Here is a 12,631-nt window from a genome sequence, read left to right on the forward strand (position 1 = left end):
GGTGCTTTCTATGTGACTGGCTTTGTTCTAAGCAGTTGATGCAAAGTTATTTAATCTTCACAATAACTCCATGAAGTTATTACTATTACTCTCCTCGTCTCACATGGGAGGAAAAGTAGATGCAGTGGCCTGCCGGTTTATTTGCTGAAGGAGGCATAGCTGCAGAAGAGGACAGTGGAACCTCACCCAGGCAGTCTGCGCTTAGCTCTGCTCTTAGCCATTGTGCTCTGATGTCTCCCATAATACCTTTGCCTCAGGGGACTGTTGAGCAAGAAGAGGATGTGAAGGAAGACTTTGCTTTTTAATTTTTATCATCCTGTATGTATAATTTTTTTGCAGTAAGTATTGTCCATGTGTCACTTGTGAATTAATTTTTGTAAAGACTTATGCAGAGCCCTGGCCGGTGTGGCTCAGTTGGTTGAGTGTTGTCCCATGCACCGAAAGATTACAGGTCAGGGCACATGCCCAGGTTATGCGCTTGATCCCCAGTAGAGGGCATGCAGGAGGCAGCCAATGTTTCACTCTCACATCAGTGTTTCTCTCTTTCCCTCTTCCTTCCTCTCTCTCTCTAAAAAAAAAAAAAAAATCAATAAAAAGTTTTGTTTTTTTTTAAGATTTATGCACAACTAGGGCCAAGCCAAGATTAGAAATGTGTTGATTCCATTTTTTCTCCTTGATAAGCCTGCCATGATCCCCTGCCTTTGTGCTTATCAACAGAGGTACTCCTCAGGTTGTAAGGTGGAGGCATGAGCTGTTCGCTGAGTACTTTAAATCCAGAACATGTAAGCGGTAATGAACATTGATGGGAGTGAAAAGTGAGCCTGGCTGGCATAACTCAGTGGTTGAGTGTCGACCTATGAACCAGGAGGTCACGGTTCAATTCCTGGTCAGGGCACATGCCCAGGTTGCAGACTCGATCCCCAGTCGGGGGTGCAAGAGGCAGATGATCAAGGATTCTCTCATCATTGATGTTTCTATCTCTCTCTCCCTCTCCCTTCCTCTCTCAAATAAAAAAAAATTACACATTTTTAAAAAGAAAAGAAAAGTGCTTACAGATTTCTTTTCTTTCAATAAACCTTCCAATGTACAAAGTGCCCAGCAGTTCAGGGTTTGTGTCTCCATCTAAGGAAGACGATGAGCATAAGTCAGAGACCCTGACCCTAAGGATGCCCCCAGAACCAGTTGTCCCAACAGTGTCGTGTGGCCTGGGATGCGAGGGCCCCGCTGGGACAGGAACGCTGACCCGCTCTCTGGGCCCCTCCAGGTGTGTGATGACTGCGTGGTGCTGCGCAGTAACATTGGGACAGTGTACGAGCGCTGGTGGTACGAGAAGCTCATCAACATGACCTACTGTCCCAAGACCAAGGTGCTGTGCTTGTGGCGCAGAAACGGCTCGGAGACCCAGCTCAACAAGTTCTACACAAAGAAGGTACCCATGGACTCTGTGGGTTGGGGGTGGGCATTGAGGGCAAATTGTTGAGTTTCTTGTATGGGAGTTAAAATTCCAAAATCTACGCCTGGAGCCCCACTTTTGCCTCTGGCTGTTGTGTGGGATTCGTGAAGCTGTCTTGAGGTCCGGGCAGCGGGCCCAGGCCCTCAGCAGCCCCTGCGGAGTCGAGGGCGGGAGCCCTGGAAGGCTTGAGTGACACGGCTCTCTCCCGGTGCCGCAGTGTCGGGAGCTGTACTACTGTGTGAAGGACAGCATGGAGCGTGCCGCCGCCCGGCAGCAGAGCATCAAACCTGGTAAGGAGAGAGCTCCCTGAGCACGTGCCCCCGTGTATGTTCATCAGCCTTTGTTCGTGTCAGAGGCCTGGCAAGGAAGTCAGGCTATGGACTCCCTGTCCCCGAGCGAGCTGACCACCTGCTCCCTCACCGCAGGGCCTGAACTAGGTGGCGAGTTCCCCGTGCAGGACATGAAGACTGGTGAGGGTGGCTTGCTGCAGGTCACCCTAGAAGGGATCAATCTCAAGTTCATGCACAACCAGGTAGGTGCAGGTGGCAGCTCAAGGCTTCCTGGCCCTTGTTCCATCGGCATTAGGATCAGTGTCAGGGTCCTCAGGGCTTTCCCAGTGAGCGTGAGAGAGGGCCTCAGAGGCTAGTGGGAGAGCTGGAGCAGCTAGACCGGGGACAGATCAGAGAGGAGGGCATGAGACGCTGACAGCCCCTTGGAGGTGCAGCAGGGCGGTTCTGTGGGAGACCCGGGAAGAGAGGGCGCCTCGTCGTCAGACTCACGAGACAGCACAGTGTGAGTGGGAGCGTCTCACTTGGCCCTTCGCAGCATCGCCTTCCCTGCGCCCAGGGTACGCTTCTGCTTGGTGGTTTTGCTTTGAGAGTCTAGACCAGCTGATCTCGCTCATGTGTGTCTGGTGTGCGTAGTTTGTGTGTGAGTGTGTGAGTAGCTTGTCTCTATCCTACTGGCGTGTGTTTGCTTTTTCTCCTGCTGATTCTTCTTCCTACTCTTTTCCTCCCTCCAAGTGTCCGTTCTGCCCCTGCCTCACAGGCCCCCCCCTTCTTTTGACGGGGACACCTCAGGATCCGTCTCTCCCTCACTGTGATTCCACAGTAGGAGCTGACTTGCTTCTTTCTCCTGGTCCTTAACACAATGTTACTTTTTTTCTCTGTGGACATCCCTTAAGCTAATTCCTTTCTGAGGCCAGCACATCATCCCAGGTCCGTTCCCAGTTCTGACTCTTCACCAAGTGCCTCCCCTGCCCCTTCCCTGTTCCTCTCCTGAGGCTCAGAGCCAGATCCGCGTGTGGGAGCCACAGCCCTGGCCAGGCAGCAGATACCAGGAGGGGAACATCTAGAGTCCGTGCCTCCTCCCTCCACTTGCCGCGCTAGTTCTCCTTCAGGAGTCTAGCTGGGCAGCTTTGGTGCGATGGCAGTGTTTTCCTTAGGATATTGATTAGTGGTGACAGTAATATTGTCAGTGGTGCCCAAGTACTTGTCTGGACCCTGAAGGTGCTGACACTTCTTGGGGAGCAGGCTTCTTAACCACATTTTAGTGCTTGGCCTCCACCAGTGCCTCACCTTCTGAAGACAGGATCTCAACACCCAGATGCCCTCACCGGGTCCCACCCTCGGTATATGGCCCCTTCGGACGGACCTAACGTCTAACTGTTACAAAGCACGTCTGAGCTGGTCTGGAGTTTAAGGCTTTGCCCCAGAAGAGAGAGATCCTACAGAGAGGGGGGATCAGAGCCTGACTGACAATGAGATAAGGGCCACAGAGCCGTCAGTTGGGGTTGAGGAGCCTGGGCCCTCCAGGGGAGTGACACAGTTGGGGCAAACAAATGGCAAAAGCATGGTCTTTGGAGTCAGGACTGACTTGGATTCAGAGCCCAACTTTGTTATTCACGGGCAAGTAAACTGTGTGACCCCCAGGGTCCTCCTCTGTGAAGTGAGGGTGGACCTCTGTGCTGTGCCTCATAGATGGAAGGACTGCACGTAGCATTGGCAGAGCTCCCAGTAGGTGCTCATGAGTGGTAGCTGTTGTTGTCATCACCTCGTGCTTCTTGGGAGAGCCTGGATCCTGTTCCAAGGAAGATAGCAGCGCCTCACCCCGAGGACAGTCTGAGGGGAGCTTTGCGCCCGTGCCAGCCCTCTGCGCCGGAGGAGGATGCATGGAAGGGTAGAGAGCTGATGGGCTAAGTGGGGGGACCCCTGGGGCACAGTGTCCCACAAACGCTGCCCTGGACACAGGGTCCGGGCGGGCAGCCCAAGCCAGCAGAGGGGCCTTCGGGTGGGTTTGACCATTAAAACTAACGCCTTCATTTCTCTCCCATGCTTTCTCCTCCGGCCAGGAGCGGAAGGTACATGCCCTTTCTGCTATCTTCGCTTCTTAGCGCTTTTGAGTCGTGTGTGTACGTGTGTGTGCGTGTGCGTGTGTGTGTGTATGTGTGTGTGTGTGTGTGCTTCTGTCCTCCCTTTGGGAACTAGGTTTTCTGTGTGGGGGTGGGGCTGTAGCGGTGAGAGGGGGCTTGTGGGCAGGGGAGCCTCTGGGCCTTACCCCCTCCTCCCTCTCTTTCAGGTTTTCATAGAGCTGAATCACATTAAAAAGTGCAATACAGTTCGAGGCGTCTTTGTCCTGGAGGAATTTGGTAATTACACTATTTTGCTCTTAGGTCTGGACTCACATGGCAGTAACTCAAACCTCGGAGCTCCAGAGGAGGCCTAGAGGCAGAGAACCTCTGCAGAGAGGCCTGGAGGGCAGGCGTGGTAGGGAAGAGAAGAGCCCCGAGAGGACAGAGGGGAGGAGGAAAAGAGACAGTGGCGGCTAGGGAGTGGGTCCCAGAGAGCACGTGGCCTTAGCCGGGTTAGCGTTTGGAGGTGGCACTGCAGGGGCTCCGTGCACTGGCACCAGGTTCCCTCAGTTGGCCAGCCAGTGGTCAGAAAGTTCTGGGGCAGAGCAGTCAGGCCATCCCCATGCCTGCTAGGTCACACCACCTGCTGCGAGCCTCCTAGTAGCCCAGGGTGCCATCCACGCACCCAGTGCCTCTCCGGCGTCTGCCCAGCCCCTGTGCTGGAAGAGGGGCAGGTGGCGGCCCAGGCAGACTCACTCTAGAAGGCAGAGAAGCCTAGTGGACCCCACAGGCAGACGGGGCAGCTGCAGCTGGAAGCCAGGAGCCAGCCTCCCCCAGGCCGAGCGGACCTGTAGTGCAGGGGTTCTCACCCTGGGGCTTTGAGTTCCTGCTGTGTTTGTGCTTCATTCTTTTGTGCCCCTCATCGCTGCTATGAAAACCTTCGTTCTCCAGCAGGTAACGTGTGGCCCCGGCTCTGCTGCCTCCCCCCAGGCTCCACCTGGGGCCCTGCGGTGGGTGGGGCGGGCTCCCTTCAACCAAGGCAGCTGCTCACATCGCCAGTCGTCTTCTCTCCCCACCCTCTTCCTTCCCAGCCTCCCCCCACCCATGCTGGCTCACTGGTTCTGAGGTTCTCCCCTGTGTACTCCCTCTCTTCTGCCAGAGAGAGATCTGGGGGGAATCTTCCGACTCAGGAGAGGACCTGCGCTTCTTGCTCCACCTTTGATGGGTTCATTCCCTGGTAACCCTGGGTCCCTGAATTCACCTCCCAGGGTCAGGAGGTGTGGCCAACTCTCATCCTACCTTTCTGGTCCCCAGGGGATGTCATGCCCGGCTTCTCCCAACTTCAGGGGCCATGATGATGGCTGCGCCTGTGCCTTACTCCTTCCCCTGGCCAAGCAGAACCCTGCATGGCTGGGGCAGGGGCGACTGAGTCTGGCATTTGGGGCTGTGGACGTGTGTACCTTGCCTGATGCCTCCCGTCACCTCCCTCCCGGGTGCTGTGCTCGCCTGCCTCTTCTGCTCGGTGTGTCTGCTCCAGAGCCCTCTGACGCTCTCCCTCACACAGGCGGGCCTGGCCTCTCCTGCCACTCAGGAAAGGAAACATACACATCTGGTGGGTTTAGTATCAACACGCCTCATCCAGCTGCAGGACGCTCTGTGTCGGGGCTGGGAGTACAGGGGACTGTGCGTAACAGGACCCGAGTTTCGGCTGGTGACAGGGATGCAGCTCTCTTCTCCCAGCCCGACTGGGGGTACTTCACCCTCCTGTGCTTCTCAGGGGCCCTGGACAGCAGCGGGGCCAGGCTGGTGAAAGATTAACCCGCTGCCGTGCTGGGGCTCCCAGAGAAGTGGGTAGAGTCACGGCCACCAGCAAGGAGCCATGCAGACCTCAGGGCAGTGTCTGGGGACGTGTCCTCTCCTCCTGCAGGGGCTGGACAGACGCTGCCGTAGCCTGAGCTGCAGCCCTAGGAGCAGCCGGAGGGAAGGGCCCTGTGCCGGGCGCCGCCGCCTGGGGGAGCTCGGCACTACTCTTAGTTTTGAACTTTCTGTTTTGTTTCTTGCCCGTCCGGTTTTAGTTCCTGAAATTAAAGAAGTGGTGAGCCACAAGTACAAGACACCCATGGTGAGTGTGCCATCAACCCTGACGGGCCAGTCTGCACAGGGCTTCGGACAGAAGGGGGGCTCTGCGAGCACAGGGTGAGGGGTGATAGGAGTGATCTGAGAGGCGAATTTGGTCCGGATGCCAGAGGTTCAGCTGAGGCTGACACAGGTCTTCAGCCCTGGGGGAGAGACGCACACTGATCCCCTCTCCCACCGGCCGGCTCTGAGGCCTGGCTGAGGCCCGAGCCCAGGGCGAGGCTCGCGTTTCCCGCGTGGCAGAGCTCCGTGTGAAGAGGTGAGGTCTCAGGGGTGTTGATCCGCCTGGTTTTCTCCCTGTCTAGGCCCACGAGATCTGCTACTCGGTGTTGTGTCTCTTCTCGTATGTGGCTGCGGTCCGCAGCAGTGAGGACGACCTCCGAACCCCGCCCCGGCCCGTCTCCAGCTGATGGAGGGTGACGGCTGCCCCAGCCCAGGGGCGCCCTGGCCTCTTGCCTCTTGCTGTTCCCCAGTGCACGATGCTGCTAAGACCAGACGAGGTTGACACGCGTTCTCTGCAAGCCCCTCGCGTGGCTTAGGTGGTTCCCAGTTATGTGTCTGTTGGTGTGTCTTAGTGTGTTCATCACAGGGCTGAGCTAGTCTCTTCCGCCTTCTCCCTCTTCACTCCCAGAAGACCAGCCTACTGTTCGCTCAGGGCTCGGTGTGTGAGTGTGTGTGTGTGTGTGTGTGTGTGTGTGTGTGTGTGTGTGTGTGTGTGTGTGTGTGTGTGTGTGTGTGTGTGTCTGTCCGTTGGGCCAGTGGCTTCTAAGAACTCTTTGGCACAGGCCAGTGTGAGTCCACGCCTGCATGCCCTTGAGACATTTGTGTTGTGGCTCCGTGTCCTTGGCATTGTGACCTCCCAGCGCAGGACTCTGGCTCTTGTCCTCTGTGATCCAGCACAGCCGGGCGCCTGGAACAGCCCCCTCTGGGGAGTGAGGGAAGCTTGAGGCTTCCTGAGAGGGGTGGGCAGCGAGAGGAGGGAGAGGCCCGGGGCAGCAGAGTGAGTGGCAACCTCCCTGCTTCCTGACGCATTTCCTAAGCTGGCAGCTACCACCCGCCCGCCCGTGGGCCACACACAGTCTTGCTGCTGTCACCATGGCCGCCACCACTCAGCGGAGCAGCTCTTCCCCTGGGGTCTGCCTGGCCTTAGGCAGAGGAGAGCAGACTGGTTGGGGCCTGGAGACTCCCAGGAACCGGAAGGGGTGGGCAAAGGCCAAGTTCGGTATACACACCCGTGTCTGCAGGCAGCGTCTCCTGGCACTGGGTGCCAGAAGGGAGAGAGGGCCTGGGAGTGGGCAAGAGATGACTGTACATATTTATTTCAGCTCCACATTATTTATAGAAAATGTACATACGTGTGAATGTGAAATAAATGTCCTTAACTCTCCGTGGGCTCCTGGCACTAAATGATGCTTCCTCTCACCTGGGCCTGAGGAAGGCTGGTCTAGACTCTACAAAGGCACCTCTGGTCTGAAGGAGCAAGGAGATGAGATCACGCCCATCTGAGCTCTGGCGCTGAAGCCCAGCCTCCCACCTGCGGGCCCAGCAGGGCTCCTCCCCACGCTCCCTGGGCTCCCTGTGTCCTGTTGGGGCCCACAGAGGGCTGCTGTGCTCTGAATTGGCCACTAGAGGGGGCAGCCCAACTGGCTGACACCTGAGCAGAGATGAACTTGGCCGTGAAGGAAAAACCCACACAGGGTCCCAGCTCTGGGTGTTCCTTCCAGGTGTGATCCCTAGTGCTGTCCCTCAGCCAGGACCTGGAGCTGCACGCAGACACTGGGATGGGGCCAGGAGTGTCGGGTTGGGTGGGACTAGGAGAAGCGACCCTGGGCCCGGCCGTCAGGGAGTTGTTTTCTCTGCCATGGGAAAACCTCCTCACACTCCCTGGCAGGAAGGACCCTCTACACCACACTGTCAGGGCACCTCTGAGACCTGCTGGCTTCCTCCTTCCAAAGGGAAACGGATGGTCAGGTGTGGGCTCCCCACCGTGGGATCCAGGTGTGCCTAGGCCATGGGCTTGTTGCCCACCGAGACCCCACAGCAGCCCCCAGGCCTTACGGGCACAGAACCGCAGCACGGCCCAGGTCCCGGCTGCTGTGACCGTGGCCACCAGAGTGAAGATAGTACTGAGCGCGTGCGAGCAGGAGGAGCCTGGTGTGCTGGCTCTGTGTTAAGGCACGTTCTCTATCACTGATCCGCCGTTTCCTCCTTTGAAGACTGTGCAGTGGGGGAAGACAGCTTCCTCCCAGGATTCATGTTTTCCGAGTTTAGGGCTCCGCTCTGGGCCTCATTTAACCGTCTGCCTTCAGTTTGCTCTGAAGACCAACTAAGTCTCCCTGTGCCTGTGTGAAACCCGTGGGACAGGAAGAGCCAGGTCTCTGTGCTGCACTGATCTTTATTGCCTGTACCCCCCGGGAGAGCGTGGCAGGCCAGAAAGACGTCCGCAGCCATCATTTCCCGAGCTCACTCGCTCTTCGCCCCCATGATCTGAGAGTTTCAGCGGGAGCTCCGAAGGGTCAGTCTGCACAGTCCCCACGCCTGCTCATCACCACTCTGCAGCCTGTGATGCTCCAGCCGGCCCGGTCACACCGCGCACACGTGTCCAGCAGCAGGAGGAGGCTTGTCCAGCTCCCCTCAGGCTCCTGGCACACGGCTGGCATCCGGTGACACCTCTGACACAGATTCCCTTGTGAGTGAGCTGGACTAAGAGCCACCTGCACCCCATTTCCGATGGCTGTGGCCCTGCACCAAGGGCCCAGGCTGATTAGGGCCCGGGGCGGTTCCGAGCACATACCTGGCCGTCCCCGAGGAGGCAGCCTGGTCACTGAGGCACTGCAGAGGAGAAGGAGGCCGTGCTGTGGGCTACACCTTCCGGCACCACGCGTCCTCCCAGAGGCTGGGAGCAGCGGACGTGGTGACCACTGCTCTTCTAGGCAGAGCAGCTGGGGCCGGGAGGCCGTCCCAGCCAGTGCCCCGCCCGTTCTTCCACCCAGGCCCTGGCCCAGCGGGCTCCTCACCTCGCACCTCCAGGCGGCACTCACACTGTGCCTCACCCTGCAGGTTGGTGGCCCTGCAGACATAGACACCCCCGTCGTAGGGGCAGGGCTTTCTGATCTCCAGGGTCAGCACGCCCTGCTTGCTGAACATGCGGAAGCGGGCGTCTCCTCCCAGGTCCAGGCCGTTCTTGAGCCAGGAGATCTTGGGCTATAAATCAGACAGTGGGAAGGAGGGGGACTCAGGTGGAGAGGGCCTGGCAGGAATGGAGGGAGATTGGCGTTTGTGTTTCTACTCCGGGGGCTCCCACTGGAGTCCTAAACTATGTCCACGGCTGGGAACGGAGAGCCGATGGGGAGCGCCAGGCCCCGCTCAGGGAGAGGCGGAGAGAATGGGACAGCTCGAGGCCGGAGCTCTGCCGCCGGGGCCTGAGTTCCCTACCTTGGGGCTGCCTCGGACAGCACAGCAGAGAGTAGCATTGTAGCCGGCGATGACCGAGCGGTTCACCAGGGGGTGGGTGAAGCTTGGGGCCTCGGAGAAGTCCATGGCCTTGTAGTCGGGCGGCTCATATGTGATGCCTGGCGGTGACGGGGTTTTGTACCAAGAGGGCCGCACCCAGCCAGGCTCCCTCCCTGTGCCCACTGGCTGCCTGCCCCAGCGCCCCCGGGGGTGGGAGTGAGGGCCCAGCACCTGGTCTGGGGATGAAGACGGGCTCCTTGGTGGTGGCGGCTTTGTCACTGGGCCCCACCATGTTGTGGCTGAAGACCCGGAAGTAGTAGCCGTTGCCGATGATGAGCTCGGACACCACACAGTGGGTGCGGCGGTAATGCTCCAGGACCGTGAACCACTCCTGCGGTGTGGAGAAGGGGTCTCTGGGGCTGGGGGCTGGGGGCAGGCCCTGCTTCCTACCAGGGGCCTCTCGGTACCCCTGGTGTCTGCACCCCAGCTGTGCAGAGAACCGGGTCACGGAGGGTGAGAGGTGGCCCATTCTCAGGGCAGGGGAGTGCAGCTGAGACCTGGGCCTGCCAGGCCCCAGGAGGGGTGCATGTCGGGGGGAGGACCAGGCTCACCATGGTCTTCTTGTCTGCTTTCTGTACCGTGTACCCCGAGATCTCGGTGTTGCCATCGTCTTGGGGTGGCTTCCACTCCAGAGCCACATTGAAGCCCCACGCCTCTGTGACCCGAATGTCCTGGGGAGGACTTGGCTTGTCTGCAGGAGACAGACCCAGTGGAACCCCACACCCTGCTCCAGGGCCCGTCACCCCGCCAGCCGGGGCCTGGCAGCCCAGCTCAGAGACTGGCAGCCAACGGGCTAGAGGGAGGCCCCAGGGCCACGCACCAACGATCTGCAGGACCAGCGTCGCCTTGTCCTCCATGTTCTCGATGCGCAGCGTCACCTGGTAGGTGCCAGAGTGGGCGCGGCGAGCGGCCCGGATGAAGAGGATGGTGTCCGTGGGGCTGTTGCGGATGCTCACCTCCTCGCCCGCCAATGGCTGCCCCTCTTTGGTCCAGGTCACCTGAGGCCGGGGCTTGCCCTGTGGGGAGGGACAGCTCACCCCCAAGCCTGGCTCTCCCTGACAGCCGGCCACCCCCAGCCTCACGTGCCTGGGTGGGGTCTCAGGTGAGCCCCGAGGCACGTCTGTCTGCGAGGCATGAGCAACACACAACAGGACAGAGAAGGGGCCAGCCCTACCTGGAAAGGAATGAGGAGGTTCACGGGCTCCCCGACCCTCCTCTGGATGGTCTGGCGTAGGTGCCTAGGCAGCTGGAGCCGTGGCCGCTCTGTGGATGTGGAGTGGGCAGCTCAGCGAGAGCCACTCCCGGCCCAAGGCCTGAGGGGTGCCACGGCTCCATTCTCTCTTGAGGCAGGGCCCAGAGAGCTGCAGCTAAAAAAGCGCTGCTCCCTAGGCATCCCCTCCTTCAGCTCCCCCTAACCCAGCCCCAAAGGGTTCACAAAGCGCCTGCTTCCCCCTGAGCCTCACCACACCGCTCAGAAGGCAGGGATCAGAGAGGGTGTGCAACTTGTTTGAGGTCACACAGGCCAGGATGCAAATCTAGGCTCTTGGACCCTATTACCACCCAGTTTGGTGTCTCTTTCCACCCTGAGAACCAGTCCTTACACACGGTTGATCCTTTGTTAGGAAGGGAGGCCCAGATGGGTCAGCTTGACCCCAAGTGGCATCACTGCTCAGTCCTGAGCACAAGGACAAGATCTACCTGCTGGAGCCGAGACTCACGGGGCAGAGGATGCATAGAGACCTGCGCTTTCCCTGCCCCAGACGGGGGCTGACAGGGGAAACCAAGAGGACACTTTCCGCCCAGGTTTGCCCTGGGCCCGGGGCCTGGATGAAGGCTCCTGCCCATCCTGTCCCTGTCCAGCAGGCAGCTCCTCCCCGAGGAGGGCCCATCTGACCATCCCCACTTCCAGGGGCCACAGGGCCAGGTGTCAGTGGCAGGTTCTGTGACCAAAGGGGCACTCACGCAGGATCTCCTGCACCGTCACGGGCTCCTTGGTGGTGGCGGGGGCTCCAGGCCCGGCCACATTGTGTGCCCGCACCCGGAAGAGCAGCCGGGCCCCCGTGGGCAGGTCCTTCACCAGCATCGAGGTGCGCTCCGTCAGCCCCTGCAGGGCAGCCACCCACTCGGAGCCTGAGGGCGGGGCGGGCAAAACCACGGGCAGTGTCAGCATCGACACCATCCTGCTGCCCGCCTCTGGTGGCTGTCCGGGGCTGCCACTGCAGGGAGGGCCCCGGGGGTGGCAGGTGCCCGGCAGGGGGCTGTTCAGAGAAGGGCACAGGCTGCGGGCCCAGGCTGGGCGGGCGACACTCACCACCCTCCTGGCAGTACTCCACACTGTAGCCATCCAGGCCTCCGGCTCCCTCGCGCTCCGGGGGCCTCCACTTGAGGGACACTGTGGTGTCGGAGATGTCCTCCACCGCCAGGTGGGTGGGCTCGCTGGGGGGGCCTGGGCCGAGGAGGGCAGAGCGGGGCCTGAGTCACCCGGGGCTTCCCCTTCGGCTGGCTTTCAAGCACTTTAAGAAACATTTCAGCCCTGACCGGTTTGGCTCAGTGGATAGAGCGTCGGCCTGCAGACTCAAGGGTCCCAGGTTCGATTCCAGTCAAGGGCATGTACCTTGGATGCGGGCACATCCCCAGTAGGAGATGTGCAGGAGGCAGCTGATTGATGTTTCTCTCTCATCGATGTTTCTAGCTCTCTATCCCTCTCCCTTCCTCTCTGTAAAAAATCAATAAAATATATTTTTTTAAAAAAGAAGAAAAGAAAAAGAAAAGAAACATTTCAGCTCCGTTAAAAGGCGTGTCACTAGATAAGCTTAAAAACAAACAGGTACAAAAGAGCTCTAAGTAGGAAAAGGCACCCAAGACCTCAGAGAGCTTAGAAGGAGCCACTTCTGTCCGAGAGCGAGAGTGCGGGGAGCTAGCCTGCAACACGGGCGTCTCCTCCCCTGAGATGGGTGAGCTGACTCAGAGCCGAGCAAGCGGCAAGTCAGTCCTAACGAAGGAGGCCTGGACCCCTCTCCCCACAGGCACCCCCTTCCTGCCATCTCCCCAAGCTCGGCCCTCCCCCTGGGCTGGAGGGGGCGCCTCCCCCTGCCTCAGACAGCTGCCCCCGAAGGTTCACACATCCGGGTAGGGACAGGGTTCCTGGAGAGCCTGCCACACCTTCCCTGTCTGCGCTA

The 12,631-nt window shown here is 59.3% G+C and overlaps 2 protein-coding genes across 19 annotated transcripts in view; one reads left to right on the plus strand and one right to left on the minus strand.

The window, feature by feature from the left end:
• MADD (MAP-kinase activating death domain) overlaps positions 1–7,326 on the plus strand; it is a 58,841-nt gene extending 51,515 nt beyond the window's left edge. For 9 of the 18 annotated variants that reach the window (XM_014543370.1, XM_005870817.2, XM_005870824.2 and 6 more), the window contains 7 exons: positions 1,265–1,429; positions 1,671–1,743; positions 1,879–1,985; positions 3,804–3,812; positions 4,031–4,100; positions 5,879–5,925; positions 6,245–7,326. In XM_014543370.1, coding sequence (XP_014398856.1) covers positions 1,265–1,429; positions 1,671–1,743; positions 1,879–1,985; positions 3,804–3,812; positions 4,031–4,100; positions 5,879–5,925; positions 6,245–6,349 — 576 coding nt within the window. In that variant the 3' untranslated portion in view covers positions 6,350–7,326. The remainder of the gene's footprint in view (positions 1–1,264; positions 1,430–1,670; positions 1,744–1,878; positions 1,986–3,803; positions 3,813–4,030; positions 4,101–5,878; positions 5,926–6,244) is intronic. The other 9 variants (XM_005870818.2, XM_005870825.2, XM_005870819.2 and 6 more) reach the window with 2 other exon arrangements.
• A 953-nt stretch (positions 7,327–8,279) lies between these two features.
• The window catches only part of MYBPC3 (myosin binding protein C, cardiac), a 21,255-nt gene continuing 16,903 nt past the window's right edge, over positions 8,280–12,631 (minus strand). The window contains exons 25-34 of the mRNA XM_005870864.2: positions 11,758–11,898; positions 11,415–11,582; positions 10,627–10,715; positions 10,273–10,468; positions 10,004–10,143; positions 9,624–9,783; positions 9,375–9,511; positions 8,957–9,143; positions 8,734–8,771; positions 8,280–8,611 (exon numbers count right to left, since the gene is read on the minus strand). Coding sequence (XP_005870926.1) covers positions 8,761–8,771; positions 8,957–9,143; positions 9,375–9,511; positions 9,624–9,783; positions 10,004–10,143; positions 10,273–10,468; positions 10,627–10,715; positions 11,415–11,582; positions 11,758–11,898 — 1,229 coding nt within the window. The 3' untranslated portion in view covers positions 8,280–8,611; positions 8,734–8,760. The remainder of the gene's footprint in view (positions 8,612–8,733; positions 8,772–8,956; positions 9,144–9,374; positions 9,512–9,623; positions 9,784–10,003; positions 10,144–10,272; positions 10,469–10,626; positions 10,716–11,414; positions 11,583–11,757; positions 11,899–12,631) is intronic.

This window comes from Myotis brandtii, unplaced genomic scaffold (assembly GCF_000412655.1).
Source record: "Myotis brandtii unplaced genomic scaffold, ASM41265v1 scaffold324, whole genome shotgun sequence".
Taxonomy (NCBI): Eukaryota; Metazoa; Chordata; class Mammalia; order Chiroptera; family Vespertilionidae; genus Myotis; species Myotis brandtii.